The sequence below is a fragment of the Oncorhynchus keta genome, chromosome 16 (genome assembly GCF_023373465.1).
Source record: "Oncorhynchus keta strain PuntledgeMale-10-30-2019 chromosome 16, Oket_V2, whole genome shotgun sequence".
Lineage (NCBI taxonomy): Eukaryota > Metazoa > Chordata > Actinopteri > Salmoniformes > Salmonidae > Oncorhynchus > Oncorhynchus keta.
In genome coordinates, this window is record NC_068436.1 from 7,184,882 (window position 1) to 7,202,929 (window position 18,048).

The 18,048-nt window shown below is 50.2% G+C and overlaps 1 protein-coding gene across 1 annotated transcript in view; it reads left to right on the plus strand.

Annotated features, from left to right (window-relative positions):
• The window catches only part of LOC118395530 (sorbin and SH3 domain-containing protein 2), a 116,620-nt gene that overhangs the window by 68,067 nt on the left and 30,505 nt on the right, over positions 1–18,048 (plus strand). Inside the window, 5 exon segments of the mRNA XM_052464343.1 lie at positions 1–56; positions 13,439–13,492; positions 13,753–13,922; positions 13,925–13,962; positions 14,178–14,292. The exon segment at positions 1–56 is cut by the window's left edge and continues 11 nt beyond it. Of these exon segments, the coding sequence (XP_052320303.1) occupies positions 1–56; positions 13,439–13,492; positions 13,753–13,922; positions 13,925–13,962; positions 14,178–14,292 (433 nt within the window).

Here is an 18,048-nt window from a genome sequence, read left to right on the forward strand (position 1 = left end):
GCCAAAGGACTGGTACAAGACCATGTTCAAGCAGATCCACATGGTTCACAAAGCAGGTGGGGTGGATGTACAGTAGACTGGAGGAGACCGTACACTGTGTCCATTGCAATGTGTACAGTCAAATCCCATTTTATTGGTCCCATGGTCCCATGCCTAATACAACAGGTGGGGGGTGTGCACTATAGATACAAAAGGATGTGGACATCCCTTCAAATTTAGTGGATTCGGTTATTTCGGCCGCACCCGTTGCTGACAGGTGTATAAAATTGAGCGCATAGCCATGCAATCTCCATAGACAAACATTCGCAGTAGAATGGCCTTACTGAAGAGCTCAGTGACTTTCAACGTGGTACCGTCATAGGATGCCAACTTCCCAACAAGTCAGTTTGTCAAATTTCTGCCCTGCTAGATCCCCCGGTCAACTGTAAGTGCTGTTATTGTGAAGTAGAAACGTCTAGGAGCAACAATAGCTCGGCCACGAAGTGGTAGGCCACACAAGCTCACAGAACGGGTCCGCTGAGTGCTGGAGCGCATGGGGTGTAAAAAATAGTCTGTCCTCCGTTGCAACACTCACTACCGAGTTCCAAACTGCTTCTGAAGCAACGTCAGCACAAGAACTGTTCGTCGTGAGCTTCATGAAATAGGTTTCAGCCTAAGATCACCATGCGCAATGCCAAGCGTCGGCTGGAGTGGTGTAAAGCTCGCTGTGATTGGAGCAGTGGAAATGCGTTCTCTGGAGTGATGAGTCACGCTTCGCCATCTGGCAGTCTGACGGACAACTCTAGGTTTGGCGGATACTAGGAGAACGGGACCTGCCCCAATGAATAGTGGCAACTGTAAAGTTTGGTGGAGGAGGAATAATGGGGTGGGGCAGTTTTTCATGGTTTGGGCTAGTCCCCTTAATTCCAGTGAAGGGACATCTTAACACTACAGCATATACTGACATTCTAGACGATTCTGCACTTCCAACTTTGTGGCAAATGTTTGGGGAAGGCCCTTTCCTGTTTCAGCATGAGAATGCCCCCGTGCACAAAGTGAGGTCCATACAGAAATGAGTTGTCGAGATTGGTGTGGAAGAACTTGACTGGCCCGCATAGAGCCCTGACCTCAACCCCATCGAACATCGTTGGGATTAATTGGATCGCCGACTGCAAGCCAGGCCTAATTGCCCGACGTCAGTGCCCGACCTCACTAATGCTCTTGTGGCTGAATGGAAGCAAGTCCCCGCAGCAATGTTCCATCTAATGGAAAGCCTTCCCAGAAGAATGGAAGCTGTTATACCAGCAAAGGGGGGAACAACTCCATATTAATGCCCATGATTTTGGAATGAGATGTTCGGCAGATGTCCACATACTTTTGGTCATGTAGTGTATGTGTGTGTGGATGGACATGCATGTATTGTGTTTGTGTGTGTGGGTTTCTCTATGTGCCCTTGTTGAGCCAGAACTCATTAGACAGAGTGTAGAAGGGGGGAGAGACTGAGACAGATACAGGTAGGGCAATAGAAAGAGAAAGAAGAGGGAGGGACTGAGTGGGAGAAGGGGGGAGAGACTGAGACTGATACAGGGAGGGCAATAGAAAGAGAAAGAAGAGGGAGGGACTGAGTGGGAGAAGGGGGAGAGACTGAGACAGATACAGGGAGGGCAATAGAAAGAGAAAGAAGAGGGAGGGACTGAGTGGGAGAAGGGGGAGAGACTGAGACAGATACAGGGAGGGCAATAGAAAGAGAAAGAAGAGGGAGGGACTGAGTGGGAGAAGGGGGAGAGACTGAGACAGATACAGGGAGGGCAATAGAAAGAGAAAGAAGAGGGAGGGACTGAGTGGGAGAAGGGGGGAGAGACTGAGACTGATACAGGGAGGGCAATAGAAAGAGAAAAGAGGGAGAGACTGAGTGGGAGAAGGGGGGAGAGACTGAGACAGATACAGGGAGGGCAATAGAAAGAGAAAGAAGAGGGAGGGACTGAGTGGGAGAAGGGGGAGAGAGAGACTGAGGGAGGGAGGGCAATAGAAAGAGAAAGAAGAGGGAGGGACTGAGGGGAGAAGGGGGAGAGACTGAGACTGATACAGGGAGGGCAATAGAAAGAGAAAGAAGAGGGAGGGACTGAGGGGGAGAAGGGGGAGAGACTGAGACTGATACAGGGAGGGCAATAGAAAGAGAAAGAAGAGGGAGGGACTGAGTGGGAGAAGGGGGAGAGACTGAGACTGATACAGGGAGGGCAATAGAAAGAGAAAGAAGAGGGAGGGACTGGGAGTGGGAGAAGGGGAGAGAGACTGAGACTGATACAGGGAGGGCAATAGAAAGAGAAAGAAGAGGGAGGGACTAGGGGAGAAGGGGGAGAGAAAGAGAAAGAAGAGAGAGGGACTGAGTGGGAGAAGGGGGAGAGACTGAGACTGATACAGGGAGGGCAATAGAAAGAGAAAGAAGAGGGAGACTGAGTGGGAGAAGGGGGAGAGACTGAGACTGATACAGGGAGGGCAATAGAAAGAGAAAGAAGAGGGAGGGACTGAGTGGGAGAAGGGGGGAGAGACTGAGACTGATACAGGGAGGGCAATAGAAAGAGAAAGAAGAGGGAGGGACTGAGTGGGAGAAGGGGGGAGAGACTGAGACTGATACAGGGAGGGCAATAGAAAGAGAAAGAAGAGGGAGGGACTGAGTGGGAGAAGGGGGGAGAGACTGAGACTGATACAGGGAGGGCAATAGAAAGAGAAAGAAGAGGGAGGGACTGAGTGGGAGAAGGGGGAGAGACTGAGACTGATACAGGGAGGGCAATAGAAAGAGAAAGAAGAGGGAGGGACTGAGTGGGAGAAGGGGGGAGAGACTGAGACTGATACAGGGAGGGCAATAGAAAGAGAAAGAAGAGGGAGGGACTGAGTGGGAGAAGGGGGGAGAGACTGAGACTGATACAGGGAGGGCAATAGAAAGAGAAAGAAGAGGGAGGGACTGAGTGGGAGAAGGGGGAGAGACTGAGACTGATACAGGGAGGGCAATAGAAAGAGAAAGAAGAGGGAGGGACTGAGTGGGAGAAGGGGGAGAGACTGAGACTGATACAGGGAGGGCAATAGAAAGAGAAAGAAGAGGGAGGGACTGAGTGGGAGAAGGGGGAGAGACTGAGACTGATACAGGGAGGGCAATAGAAAGAGAAAGAAGAGGGAGGGACTGAGGGGAGAAGGGGGAGAGACTGAGACTGATACAGGGAGGGCAATAGAAAGAGAAAGAAGAGGGAGGGACTGAGTGGGAGAAGGGGGGAGAGACTGAGACTGATACAGGGAGGGCAATAGAAAGAGAAAGAAGAGGGAGGGACTGAGGGGAGAAGGGGGAGAGACTGAGACTGATACAGGGAGGGCAATAGAAAGAGAAAGAAGAGGGAGGGACTGAGTGGGAGAAGGGGGAGAGACTGAGACTGATACAGGGAGGGCAATAGAAAGAGAAAGAAGAGGGAGGGACTGAGTGGGAGAAGGGGGGAGAGACTGAGACTGATACAGGGAGGGCAATAGAAAGAGAAAGAAGAGGGAGGGACTGAGTGGGAGAAGGGGGAGAGACTGAGACTGATACAGGGAGGGCAATAGAAAGAGAAAGAAGAGGGAGGGACTGAGGGGAGAAGGGGGAGAGACTGAGACTGATACAGGGAGGGCAATAGAAAGAGAAAGAAGAGGGAGGGACTGAGAGAAGGGGGAGAGACTGAGACTGACAGGGAGGGCAATAGAAAGAGAAAGAAGAGGGAGGGACTGAGAAAGGGGGAGGGAAGGGGGAGAGACTGAGACTGATACAGGGAGGGCAATAGAAAGAGAAAGAAGAGGGAGAGACTGAGTGGGAGAAGGGGGGAGAGACTGAGACTGATACAGGGAGGGCAATAGAAAGAGAAAGAAGAGGGAGAGACTGAGTGGGAGAAGGGGGGAGAGACTGAGACTGATACAGGGAGGGCAATAGAAAGAGAAAGAAGAGGGAGAGACTGAGTGGGAGAAGGGGGGAGAGACTGAGACTGATACAGGGAGGGCAATAGAAAGAGAAAGAAGAGGGAGGGACTGAGTGGGAGAAGGGGGGAGAGACTGAGACTGATACAGGGAGGGCAATAGAAAGAGAAAGAAGAGGGAGGGACTGAGTGGGAGAAGGGGGAGAGACTGAGACTGATACAGGGAGGGCAATAGAAAGAGAAAGAAGAGGGAGAGACTGAGTGGGAGAAGGGGGAGAGACTGAGACTGATACAGGGAGGGCAATAGAAAGAGAAGAAGAAGAGGGAGGGACTGAGTGGGAGAAGGGGGAGAGACTGAGACTGATACAGGGAGGGCAATAGAAAGAGAAAGAAGAGGGAGGACTGAGTGGGAGAAGGGGGAGAGACTGAGACTGATACAGGGAGGGCAATAGAAAGAGAAAGAAGAGGGAGGGACTGAGTGGGAGAAGGGGGAGAGACTGAGACTGATACAGGGAGGGCAATAGAAAGAGAAAGAAGAGGGAGGGACTGAGTGGGAGAAGGGGGAGAGACTGAGACTGATACAGGGAGGGCAATAGAAAGAGAAAGAAGAGGGAGGGACTGAGTGGGAGAAGGGGGAGAGACTGAGACTGATACAGGGAGGGCAATAGAAAGAGAAAGAAGAGGGAGGGACTGAGGGGAGAAGGGGGAGAGACTGAGACTGATACAGGGAGGGCAATAGAAAGAGAAAGAAGAGGGAGGGACTGAGTGGGAGAAGGGGGAGAGACTGAGACTGATACAGGGAGGGCAATAGAAAGAGAAAGAAGAGGGAGGGACTGAGTGGGAGAAGGGGGAGAGAGAGACTGAGACTGAAACAGGGAGGGCAATAGAAAGAGAAAGAAGAGGGAGGGACTGAGTGGGAGAAGGGGGAGAGACTGAGACTGATACAGGGAGGGCAATAGAAAGAGAAAGAAGAGGGAGGGACTGAGTGGGAGAAGGGGGAGAGACTGAGACTGATACAGGGAGGGCAATAGAAAGAGAAAGAAGAGGGAGGGACTGAGTGGGAGAAGGGGGAGAGACTGAGACTGATACAGGGAGGGCAATAGAAAGAGAAAGAAGAGGGAGGGACTGAGTGGGAGAAGGGGGAGAGACTGAGACTGATACAGGGAGGGCAATAGAAAGAGAAAGAAGAGGGAGGGACTGAGTGGGAGAAGGGGGAGAGACTGAGACTGATACAGGGAGGGCAATAGAAAGAGAAAGAAGAGGGAGGGACTGAGTGGGAGAAGGGGGAGAGACTGAGACTGATACAGGGAGGGCAATAGAAAGAGAAAGAAGAGGGAGGGACTGAGTGGGAGAAGGGGGAGAGACTGAGACTGATACAGGGAGGGCAATAGAAAGAGAAAGAAGAGGGAGGGACTGAGTGGGAGAAGGGGGAGAGACTGAGACTGATACAGGGAGGGCAATAGAAAGAGAAAGAAGAGGGAGAGACTGAGTGGGAGAAGGGGGAGAGACTGAGACTGATACAGGGAGGGCAATAGAAAGAGAAAGAAGAGGGAGGGACTGAGTGGGAGAAGGGGGAGAGACTGAGACTGATACAGGGAGGGCAATAGAAAGAGAAAGAAGAGGGAGGGACTGAGTGGGAGAAGGGGGAGAGACTGAGACTGATACAGGGAGGGCAATAGAAAGAGAAAGAAGAGGGAGGGACTGAGGGGAGAAGGGGGGAGAGACTGAGACTGATACAGGGAGGGCAATAGAAAGAGAAAGAAGAGGAGGGACTGAGTGGGAGAAGGGGGAGAGACTGAGACTGATACAGGGAGGGCAATAGAAAGAGAAAGAAGAGGGAGGGACTGAGTGGGAGAAGGGGGAGAGACTGAGACTGATACAGGGAGGGCAATAGAAAGAGAAAGAAGAGGGAGGGACTGAGAAAGAGAAAGACTGAAGGGAGGGCAATAGAAAGAGAAAGAAGAGGGAGGGACTGAGTGGGAGAAGGGGGAGAGACTGAGACTGATACAGGGAGGGCAATAGAAAGAGAAAGAAGAGGGAGGGACTGAGGGGAGAAGGGGGAGAGACTGAGACTGATACAGGGAGGGCAATAGAAAGAGAAAGAAGAGGGAGGGACTGAGTGGGAGAAGGGGGAGAGACTGAGACTGATACAGGGAGGGCAATAGAAAGAGAAAGAAGAGGGAGGGACTGAGGGGGAGAAGGGGGAGAGACTGAGACTGATACAGGGAGGGCAATAGAAAGAGAAAGAAGAGGGAGGGACTGAGTGGGAGAAGGGGGAGAGACTGAGACTGATACAGGGAGGGCAATAGAAAGAGAAAGAAGAGGGAGGGACTGAGTGGGAGAAGGGGGAGAGACTGAGACTGATACAGGGAGGGCAATAGAAAGAGAAAGAAGAGGGAGGGACTGAGTGGGAGAAGGGGGAGAGACTGAGACTGATACAGGGAGGGCAATAGAAAGAGAAAGAAGAGGGAGGGACTGAGTGGGAGAAGGGGGAGAGACTGAGACTGATACAGGGAGGGCAATAGAAAGAGAAAGAAGAGGGAGAGACTGAGTGGGAGAAGGGGGAGAGACTGAGACTGATACAGGGAGGGCAATAGAAAGAGAAAGAAGAGGGAGGGACTGAGTGGGAGAAGGGGGAGAGACTGAGACTGATACAGGGAGGGCAATAGAAAGAGAAAGAAGAGGGAGGGACTGAGTGGGAGAAGGGGGAGAGACTGAGACTGATACAGGGAGGGCAATAGAAAGAGAAAGAAGAGGGAGGGACTGAGTGGGAGAAGGGGGAGAGACAGAGACTGATACAGGGAGGGCAATAGAAAGAGAAAGAAGAGGGAGGGACTGAGTGGGAGAAGGGGGGAGAGACTGAGACTGATACAGGGAGGGCAATAGAAAGAGAAAGAAGAGGGAGGGACTGAGTGGGAGAAGGGGGAGAGACTGAGACTGATACAGGGAGGGCAATAGAAAGAGAAAGAAGAGGGAGGGACTGAGTGGGAGAAGGGGGGAGAGACTGAGACTGATACAGGGAGGGCAATAGAAAGAGAAAGAAGAGGGAGGGACTGAGTGGGAGAAGGGGGAGAGACTGAGACTGATACAGGGAGGGCAATAGAAAGAGAAAGAAGAGGGAGGGACTGAGTGGGAGAAGGGGGGAGAGACTGAGACTGATACAGGGAGGGCAATAGAAAGAGAAAGAAGAGGGAGGGACTGAGTGGGAGAAGGGGGAGAGACTGAGACTGATACAGGGAGGGCAATAGAAAGAGAAAGAAGAGGGAGGACTGAGTGGGAGAAGGGGGAGAGACTGAGACTGATACAGGGAGGGCAATAGAAAGAGAAAGAAGAGGGAGGGACTGAGTGGGAGAAGGGGGAGAGACTGAGACTGATACAGGGAGGGCAATAGAAAGAGAAAGAAGAGGGAGAGACTGAGTGGGAGAAGGGGGAGAGACTGAGACTGATACAGGGAGGGCAATAGAAAGAGAAAGAAGAGGGAGGGACTGAGTGGGAGAAGGGGGAGAGACTGAGACTGATACAGGGAGGGCAATAGAAAGAGAAAGAAGAGGGAGGGACTGAGTGGGAGAAGGGGGAGAGACTGAGACTGATACAGGGAGGGCAATAGAAAGAGAAAGAAGAGGGAGGGACTGAGTGGGAGAAGGGGGAGAGACTGAGACTGATACAGGGAGGGCAATAGAAAGAGAAAGAAGAGGGAGAGACTGAGTGGGAGAAGGGGGAGAGACTGAGACTGATACAGGGAGGGCAATAGAAAGAGAAAAGAAGAGGGAGAGACTGAGGGGAGAAGGGGGAGAGACTGAGACTGATACAGGGAGGGCAATAGAAAGAGAAAGAAGAGGGAGGGACTGAGTGGGAGAAGGGGGAGAGACTGAGACTGATACAGGGAGGGCAATAGAAAGAGAAAGAAGAGGGAGGGACTGAGTGGGAGAAGGGGGAGAGACTGAGACTGATACAGGGAGGGCAATAGAAAGAGAAAGAAGAGGGAGGGACTGAGTGGGAGAAGGGGGAGAGACTGAGACTGATACAGGGAGGGCAATAGAAAGAGAAAGAAGAGGGAGGGACTGAGTGGGAGAAGGGGGAGAGACTGAGACTGATACAGGGAGGGCAATAGAAAGAGAAAGAAGAGGGAGGGACTGAGTGGGAGAAGGGGGAGAGACTGAGACTGATACAGGGAGGGCAATAGAAAGAGAAAGAAGAGGGAGAGACTGAGTGGGAGAAGGGGGAGAGACTGAGACTGATACAGGGAGGGCAATAGAAAGAGAAAGAAGAGGGAGGGACTGAGTGGGAGAAGGGGGAGAGACTGAGACTGATACAGGGAGGGCAATAGAAAGAGAAAGAAGAGGGAGGGACTGAGTGGGAGAAGGGGGAGAGACTGAGACTGATACAGGGAGGGCAATAGAAAGAGAAAGAAGAGGGAGGGACTGAGTGGGAGAAGGGGGAGAGACTGAGACTGATACAGGGAGGGCAATAGAAAGAGAAAGAAGAGGGAGGGACTGAGTGGGAGAAGGGGGAGAGACTGAGACTGATACAGGGAGGGCAATAGAAAGAGAAAGAAGAGGGAGGACTGAGTGGGAGAAGGGGGAGAGACTGAGACTGATACAGGGAGGGCAATAGAAAGAGAAAGAAGAGGGAGGACTGAGTGGGAGAAGGGGGAGAGACTGAGACTGATACAGGGAGGGCAATAGAAAGAGAAAGAAGAGGGAGGGACTGAGTGGGAGAAGGGGGAGAGACTGAGACTGATACAGGGAGGGCAATAGAAAGAGAAAGAAGAGGGAGGGACTGAGTGGGAGAAGGGGGAGAGACTGAGACTGATACAGGGAGGGCAATAGAAAGAGAAAGAAGAGGGAGGGACTGAGTGGGAGAAGGGGGAGAGACTGAGACTGATACAGGGAGGGCAATAGAAAGAGAAAGAAGAGGGAGGGACTGAGTGGGAGAAGGGGGAGAGACTGAGACTGATACAGGGAGGGCAATAGAAAGAGAAAGAAGAGGGAGGGACTGAGTGGGAGAAGGGGGAGAGACTGAGACTGATACAGGGAGGGCAATAGAAAGAGAAAGAAGAGGGAGGGACTGAGTGGGAGAAGGGGGGAGAGACTGAGACTGATACAGGGAGGGCAATAGAAAGAGAAAGAAGAGGGAGAGACTGAGACTGAGACTGACAGGGGGGAGAGACTGAGTGGGAGAAGGGGGAGAGACTGAGACTGATACAGGGAGGGCAATAGAAAGAGAAAGAAGAGGGAGAGACTGAGTGGGAGAAGGGGGAGAGACTGAGACTGATACAGGGAGGGCAATAGAAAGAGAAAGAAGAGGGAGAGACTGAGTGGGAGAAGGGGGAGAGACTGAGACTGATACAGGGAGGGCAATAGAAAGAGAAAGAAGAGGGAGGGACTGAGTGGGAGAAGGGGGAGAGACAGAGACTGATACAGGGAGGGCAATAGAAAGAGAAAGAAGAGGGAGGGACTGAGTGGGAGAAGGGGGAGAGACAGAGACTGATACAGGGAGGGCAATAGAAAGAGAAAGAAGAGGGAGAGACTGAGTGGGAGAAGGGGGAGAGACTGAGACTGATACAGGGAGGGCAATAGAAAGAGAAAGAAGAGGGAGAGACTGAGTGGGAGAAGGGGGAGAGACTGAGACTGATACAGGGAGGGCAATAGAAAGAGAAAGAAGAGGGAGGGACTGAGGGGGAGAAGGGGGAGAGACTGAGACTGATACAGGGAGGGCAATAGAAAGAGAAAGAAGAGGGAGGGACTGAGTGGGAGAAGGGGGGAGAGACTGAGACTGATACAGGGAGGGCAATAGAAAGAGAAAGAAGAGGGAGGGACTGAGTGGGAGAAGGGGGGAGAGACTGAGACTGATACAGGGAGGGCAATAGAAAGAGAAAGAAGAGGGAGGGACTGAGTGGGAGAAGGGGGAGAGACAGAGACTGATACAGGGAGGGCAATAGAAAGAGAAAGAAGAGGGAGGGACTGAGTGGGAGAAGGGGGAGAGACTGAGACTGATACAGGGAGGGCAATAGAAAGAGAAAGAAGAGGGAGGGACTGAGGGGAGAAGGGGGAGAGACTGAGACTGATACAGGGAGGGCAATAGAAAGAGAAAGAAGAGGGAGGGACTGAGTGGGAGAAGGGGGAGAGACTGAGACTGATACAGGGAGGGCAATAGAAAGAGAAAGAAGAGGGAGGGACTGAGTGGGAGAAGGGGGGAGAGACTGAGACTGATACAGGGAGGGCAATAGAAAGAGAAAGAAGAGGGAGAGACTGAGTGGGAGAAGGGGGAGAGACTGAGACTGATACAGGGAGGGCAATAGAAAGAGAAAGAAGAGGGAGGGACTGAGTGGGAGAAGGGGGAGAGACTGAGACTGATACAGGGAGGGCAATAGAAAGAGAAAGAAGAGGGAGGGACTGAGTGGGAGAAGGGGGAGAGACTGAGACTGATACAGGGAGGGCAATAGAAAGAGAAAGAAGAGGGAGAGACTGAGTGGGAGAAGGGGGAGAGACTGAGACTGATACAGGGAGGGCAATAGAAAGAGAAAGAAGAGGGAGGGACTGAGTGGGAGAAGGGGGAGAGACTGAGACTGATACAGGGAGGGCAATAGAAAGAGAAAGAAGAGGGAGGGACTGAGTGGGAGAAGGGGGAGAGACTGAGACTGATACAGGGAGGGCAATAGAAAGAGAAAGAAGAGGGAGGGACTGAGTGGGAGAAGGGGGAGAGACTGAGACTGATACAGGGAGGGCAATAGAAAGAGAAAGAAGAGGGAGGGACTGAGTGGGAGAAGGGGGAGAGACTGAGACTGATACAGGGAGGGCAATAGAAAGAGAAAGAAGAGGGAGAGACTGAGGGGAGAAGGGGGAGAGACTGAGACTGATACAGGGAGGGCAATAGAAAGAGAAAGAAGAGGGAGGACTGAGTGGGAGAAGGGGGAGAGACTGAGACTGATACAGGGAGGGCAATAGAAAGAGAAAGAAGAGGGAGGGACTGAGTGGGAGAAGGGGGAGAGACTGAGACTGATACAGGGAGGGCAATAGAAAGAGAAAGAAGAGGGAGGGACTGAGTGGGAGAAGGGGGAGAGACTGAGACTGATACAGGGAGGGCAATAGAAAGAGAAAGAAGAGGGAGGGACTGAGTGGGAGAAGGGGGAGAGACAGAGACTGATACAGGGAGGGCAATAGAAAGAGAAAGAAGAGGGAGGGACTGAGTGGGAGAAGGGGGGAGAGACTGAGACTGATACAGGGAGGGCAATAGAAAGAGAAAGAAGAGGGAGAGACTGAGTGGGAGAAGGGGGAGAGACTGAGACTGATACAGGGAGGGCAATAGAAAGAGAAAGAAGAGGGAGGGACTGAGTGGGAGAAGGGGGAGAGACTGAGACTGATACAGGGAGGGCAATAGAAAGAGAAAGAAGAGGGAGGGACTGAGTGGGAGAAGGGGGAGAGACTGAGACTGATACAGGGAGGGCAATAGAAAGAGAAAGAAGAGGGAGAGACTGAGTGGGAGAAGGGGGAGAGACAGAGACTGATACAGGGAGGGCAATAGAAAGAGAAAGAAGAGGGAGGGACTGAGTGGGAGAAGGGGGAGAGACTGAGACTGATACAGGGAGGGCAATAGAAAGAGAAAGAAGAGGGAGAGACTGAGTGGGAGAAGGGGGAGAGACTGAGACTGATACAGGGAGGGCAATAGAAAGAGAAAGAAGAGGGAGAGACTGAGTGGGAGAAGGGGGGAGAGACTGAGACTGATACAGGGAGGGCAATAGAAAGAGAAAGAAGAGGGAGGGACTGAGTGGGAGAAGGGGGAGAGACAGAGACTGATACAGGGAGGGCAATAGAAAGAGAAAGAAGAGGGAGAGACTGAGTGGGAGAAGGGGGGAGAGACTGAGTGGGAGAAGGGGGAGAGACAGAGACTGATACAGGGAGGGCAATAGAAAGAGAAAGAAGAGGGAGAGACTGAGTGGGAGAAGGGGGAGAGACAGAGACTGATACAGGGAGGGCAATAGAAAGAGAAAGAAGAGGGAGAGACTGAGTGGGAGAAGGGGGGAGAGACTGAGACTGATACAGGGAGGGCAATAGAAAGAGAAAGAAGAGGGAGAGGGGGACTGAGACTGATACAGGGAGGGCAATAGAAAGAGAAAAGAGGGAGAGACTGAGTGGGAGAAGGGGGAGAGACTGAGACTGATACAGGGAGGGCAATAGAAAGAGAAAGAAGAGGGAGAGACTGAGTGGGAGAAGGGGGGAGAGACTGAGACTGATACAGGGAGGGCAATAGAAAGAGAAAGAAGAGGGAGAGACTGAGTGGGAGAAGGGGGAGAGACTGAGACTGATACAGGGAGGGCAATAGAAAGAGAAAGAAGAGGGAGGGACTGAGTGGGAGAAGGGGGAGAGACTGAGACTGATACAGGGAGGGCAATAGAAAGAGAAAGAAGAGGGAGGGACTGAGTGGGAGAAGGGGGGAGAGACTGAGACTGATACAGGGAGGGCAATAGAAAGAGAAAGAAGAGGGAGGGACTGAGTGGGAGAAGGGGGAGAGACTGAGACTGATACAGGGAGGGCAATAGAAAGAGAAAGAAGAGGGAGGGACTGAGTGGGAGAAGGGGGAGAGACTGAGACTGATACAGGGAGGGCAATAGAAAGAGAAAGAAGAGGGAGAGACTGAGTGGGAGAAGGGGGAGAGACTGAGACTGATACAGGGAGGGCAATAGAAAGAGAAAGAAGAGGGAGGGACTGAGTGGGAGAAGGGGGAGAGACTGAGACTGATACAGGGAGGGCAATAGAAAGAGAAAGAAGAGGGAGGGACTGAGTGGGAGAAGGGGGAGAGACTGAGACTGATACAGGGAGGGCAATAGAAAGAGAAAGAAGAGGGAGGGACTGAGTGGGAGAAGGGGGAGAGACTGAGACTGATACAGGGAGGGCAATAGAAAGAGAAAGAAGAGGGAGAGACTGAGACTGATACAGGGAGGGCAATAGAAAGAGAAAGAAGAGGGAGAGACTGAGTGGGAGAAGGGGGAGAGACAGAGACTGATACAGGGAGGGCAATAGAAAGAGAAAGAAGAGGGAGGGACTGAGTGGGAGAAGGGGGAGAGACAGAGACTGATACAGGGAGGGCAATAGAAAGAGAAAGAAGAGGGAGGGACTGAGTGGGAGAAGGGGCGTCTAATCGAACCTACAGATGCATTGCAACGATCGCTGCTCCGTTGTGTGGGCGTCACCAAATCACATAGTCAATACAAGGCATATTTGTTCTTAACAACACACACACACACACACACATCATATTGTAGTTCTCAAAGGATAATGTCAATAGTCAGCCCTTCATTATCCTGGGTCCTTATACTCTGATCTTCAGTATTCACCCTGCTGATAAGCTACCTAGGGTGCCTTAGTGTGAACAACTGATGTTTTCCCTGAGACGGGCAGAATATTTCTGCAGTAATGGAGGAAGGGAATCTGTGTGTGTGTGCGTGCGTGCGCACAAATGGAGGCGGGGAAAAGGGTGGTCTCGGCAGGGTGTGTGTGTTCTGCTCACCTTCTTCCGTGTTTTTACAGATGACGACTATGCCGACTCGTACAACGCCACATATACTGTCAGCGGTGACAGTGGTAAGCGTCTCAAAGATCTCTTCTTGAAGATTCAAATGTATGCCGCTGGTTCGTCACGTTGTCCTGTGTTCAAGGACAATGAAAACACCTGACTCACAAGAATGCTTAGTTTACCAGCCCCTTCTTCTCCTTTCTTTCTCCACTCTTTCTGTCTTTATCGCTCTTTCTGTTTTTCCCGCCCCATCATATCTCTCTCTCTCTCTCTCTCTCTCTCTCTCTCTCTCTCTTTATATATTCTCTCTCTCTTGTATATTCTATAGACACATATGGTCAGTCCTCCAACCCCACCGTGGCCTACCCTCCCCCAGGACACAAACGTACCGGCCCCTGGCCAAGAGCCCGTCGGACAACGGAGGCCCCGGGACCTTCAGGGAGCCCTCCCCCGTGCCACCGCCACCCCCGCCCAAGCCCTCCCTCCTACAGCTGAGGTCCAGAGACAGCGACCGGGAGCGAGACTCGCCCGACACCATGTAAGACACTGCGATCTGGATCTAGTCTACGTCTTAGGCTTACACTTAGGCCTAGTCTGCAATGTAGGCCTAGACATAGGCTTTGTTCTTACCTAGGCCTAGTCACTTGAGACCCTCACCTTAGGTGTTACCTTAGACCTAGACCTAGAACCTAGGTCTCATCTTAAACTAGGTCCAAGATCACACTGATGTTTTTAAATTTATTTTCGCACCAGGAATCAGTGGGGTCCTCCCGATAGGAAAGTGGACACTAGAAAGTACCGCGCTGAACCCAGGAGTATATTTGAGTACGAGCCTGGGAAATCATCCATTCTGGAGCAGGAGAGGCCGGTGAGTGCCCAAAAGCACGTCTTGTCACTTTTTGTATTAGCCTACATCAGGGTGTCAAACTCAATTCCCGGAGGGCCATGTGTTTCCTGTTTTTTGTCATTCCCTTTCAATTGGTGTCCAATTAGACTGCCATAAATGAATCCAACAACCAGGTGAGGGGAGTTCCTATCTAATCAAAGGGAGGAGCGAAAACCCGCTGACACTTAGCCCTTCAGGAATTTAGTTTGACACCCCTGGCCTACATTGTCATTATCTAAGCCATTTAAAACTCCCCGTAATCACCCTCTAATCTACAGCGTCCTTGTTTCCTAATAAGCAAGTGATCTCCAACTCTCGGTCCTGGAGAGCTAAATGGAGGTGTAGGCTTTTGTTCCTGCCCAGCACGAATACATCCAATTCCAGATATTAAGATCCAGAGTGAATAAGAGGTGTGTTTTTGGAGCTGGGTTGGAACAAAACCCTGTGAACACCAAGGCTCTGTCTCCAGGAACAGAGTTGGTGACCCCTGACCTTTTAGAGGTGTTGTTCTTCAACCATTAGGGGGATAAAGGCATTTCTATTACGTGTCCTGAAGTGGTCGAACTGACTGACTGCTATTTTGGGCGGATATGCTTGTTATTAAGGTTGAGTAGGAAAGCAATTATATAATAGTGGTATTTTTAAACCCGAGGGGGGACTGATCCTTGAATGGGTATTTTTAGAAAGGCCTTTGAGTGTTAATAATATAGATGTTCTGTTAGTGAACTTAAGTTTTGTAATAATGTCAATTCTGAAATTAGTCATAAAACTAATTTAAGATTATTAATGTCTCATGTGCTTTATATGCACCTTTATGTACACTAAAGGGAACACTTAAACAACACAATGTAACTCCAAGTCAATCACACTTCTGTGAAATCAAACTGTCCACTTAGGAAGCAACACTGATTGACAATACATTTCACATGCTGTTGTGCAAATGGAATAGACAACAGGTGGAAATTATAGGCAATTAGCAAGACACCCCCAATAAAGGAGTGGTTCTACAGGTGGTGACCACAGACCACTTCTCAGTTCCTATGCTTCCTGGCCATCAAGGAAAACGCTGTGTCTGGCGCAAACCCAACACGTCTCATCCTCCCGAGAACCGTATCCAGAAGGACAACCATCTCTGGGCACCAATCAGACCTTCATAGTACAGTGGCCAGACGGAAGACACTTTTCAGTAAAAGGCACATGACAGCCCGCTTTGAGTTTGCCAAAAGGCACCTAAAGGAATCTCAGACCATGATAAACAAGAATCTCTGGTCTGATGAAACATAGATTGAACTCGGCCTGAATGCCAAGCATCTTGTCTGGAGAACCTGGCATCATACCTACGGTGACTAATCAGGAATGAGGGAAAGATGAACGGAGCAAAGTACAGAGGTCCTTGATGGAAAACCTGCTCCAGAGCCCTCAGGACTTCAGACTGGGGCGAAGGTTCACCTTCCAACAGGACAGCAACCCTAAGCACACAGCCAAGACAACGCAGGAGTGACTTCGAGACAAGTCTCTTGAATGTCCTTGAGTGGCCCAACCAGAGCCCGGACTTGAACCCAATCAAGCATCTCTGGAGAGACCTGAAAATGGCTGTGCAGCGACGCTCCCCATCCAAACTGACGGCGCTTTGAAAGGATTTGCAGAGAATGAGAGAAACTCCCCAAAGGCAGGTGTGCCAAGTTTGTAGCCTCATACCCAAGAAGACTTGAGGCTTTATTTGCTGCCAAAGGTCCTTCAACAACGTCCCGAGTAAAGAGTCTGAATAGTTATGTAAATGTCGTGTTTAAAATAAAATCAAATGTATTTGCTTTGTCATTATAGGGTATTGTGTGTAGATTGATTAGGGAAAAACTTAACAATTTAATTCATTTTAGAATAAGGTTGTAACGTAACAAAATGTGGAAAAAGTCAAGCAGTCACAAGCTTCTATTTGGATTTCGATAAAGTGTACCCATTTTAAATGTATTCAACGAACAGTGTTCACTCTCTTTTTTTAAATGGTTTCCTTTTTCACGCAATCACCTTCCGGAGGCCGTCAAAACTGAAGCGGAGGTTTTGTGTTGTGGTGTTGTGCCCAAATATAGCAATTGTGTAGGCTAGAAGCAAGGGGAAATAATGTCTAGATGCATTTACAGTGGAGATCAGGTTAATGAATTGGCTGGCTGGGCTGATCGGACAGTGAATGTGTAGGGATTTCTCAGATGGAACAGAAAACAAAATGCCCGTTTTTGCGTCAAATGCTTACCAATGCTAAACTGTTTTTTTTATGTATGGCTTAGAATGCGTCCCAACCAATCACAATGCTTGTTTTGACCAAACCGTTGTAAAGCATTTCGGTGACCTTTTTTAACAAAATGTAATGGACCACAAAGGCAAAAGGTTGGAATCTTCTTTTCACTTCCTATCTATGTGTCACTCATTGTATTGGTGAGGCTGGGGTTATTTGCTACATGGAATTGAGGGCAAGAGGTGACGTGAGGGGATAGTTGTGTATTATATCAGCTATATTGGACTGGTCACCCATCCTCCTGGAGAGTCTGTCGCAATGCAGGGTTTTGCTCCAACCCTGTTGGAGCGACATCTTGCAGGAGGAGGGTCGGCCATCCACGTGCTAGTCTGTCTGCTCCATGGACTTGAGGGTGATCGTTTAGGAGAGAGAGAGGGAGGTAAAGGAGGAGGGGGGTGAAAGAGAACTCTTCTGAAGTTAAGGACGTTGTTTAGCTTAAAGCAGTCAAAAACGTGTTTAGTTTCTGCAAACGTATACGTGATTTTCCTATGTTTTTTATATACGTTTCCACACAAGAATAAAACTGTAAAAATGTGGAAATGATGATAACGCTATTTTAGTGTAAGAGCTGTTTGAAATAGCTGCCTGAAAATGTCTGCCTGTTTTGGTGGGATGGAGTTTTGTCCTGCCTGGTGACAAATGAGTTAATAGACCAATAAGAAAGATAGTTCCAAACCTCTGTCTATAACAGCTAGTGTTCAGTTTTCCCCTCCTCACTCAGAACACTCCCAGACAACCAGCTAAATTCTTGCTTGAGAAATTGCTCTTTGCTCAGGAGCTATTTTTGTTTGTTTTCAATTAAAATGATCAAAAATAATCACGGTAACGTACTTCATTCTTACCCAGAAATGATTTGATATTAAGATAAAAAACAGTTGCATTGGACCTTTTCAATGTCTTTAGACAAGTTCTCCAGAACAACATGGCTTCCTCCCAAAGGGCACCTTATTCCCTATAGCGATGGTATTCAAAGTCAGGGTCAACTGCCCTATAGTGTAGGGAATAGGGAGCTATTTGACGCACACCCTAATGTGGGAATCAATCCACGTAGAGCACAGGGAGAGGAGCAGGCGTGGGGAATATCAATGAGTCAGGGATGTCTGTAATGCATGAGGAAGCTATACGCTTCCTCATGCATCCCAACTACGCTGTCTCTCTCCCCGTTTCTCTTAGAGAAAGCCACGATAAACCATGTTTGTAGCCTTCGTCACATCACCTTCGTGTGTGTTTCTGGTCGCGGTGTGGGTCTCTCCGCTGCGGAAGGAGAAACTAGTTCACACACATCTACGCCTCCTGGATGTGGCCTTCCATAAAGAAGGCTATTATTGACATCTTGTGGTCCACTTCTTGGATTGTGGTCTGATCACTGCAATGACTGGAAGTCTATGGGTAGCTACTAGCATGCTAGCAGACACTGTACCCATAGACTTCCAGTCAGTGCGCTAACG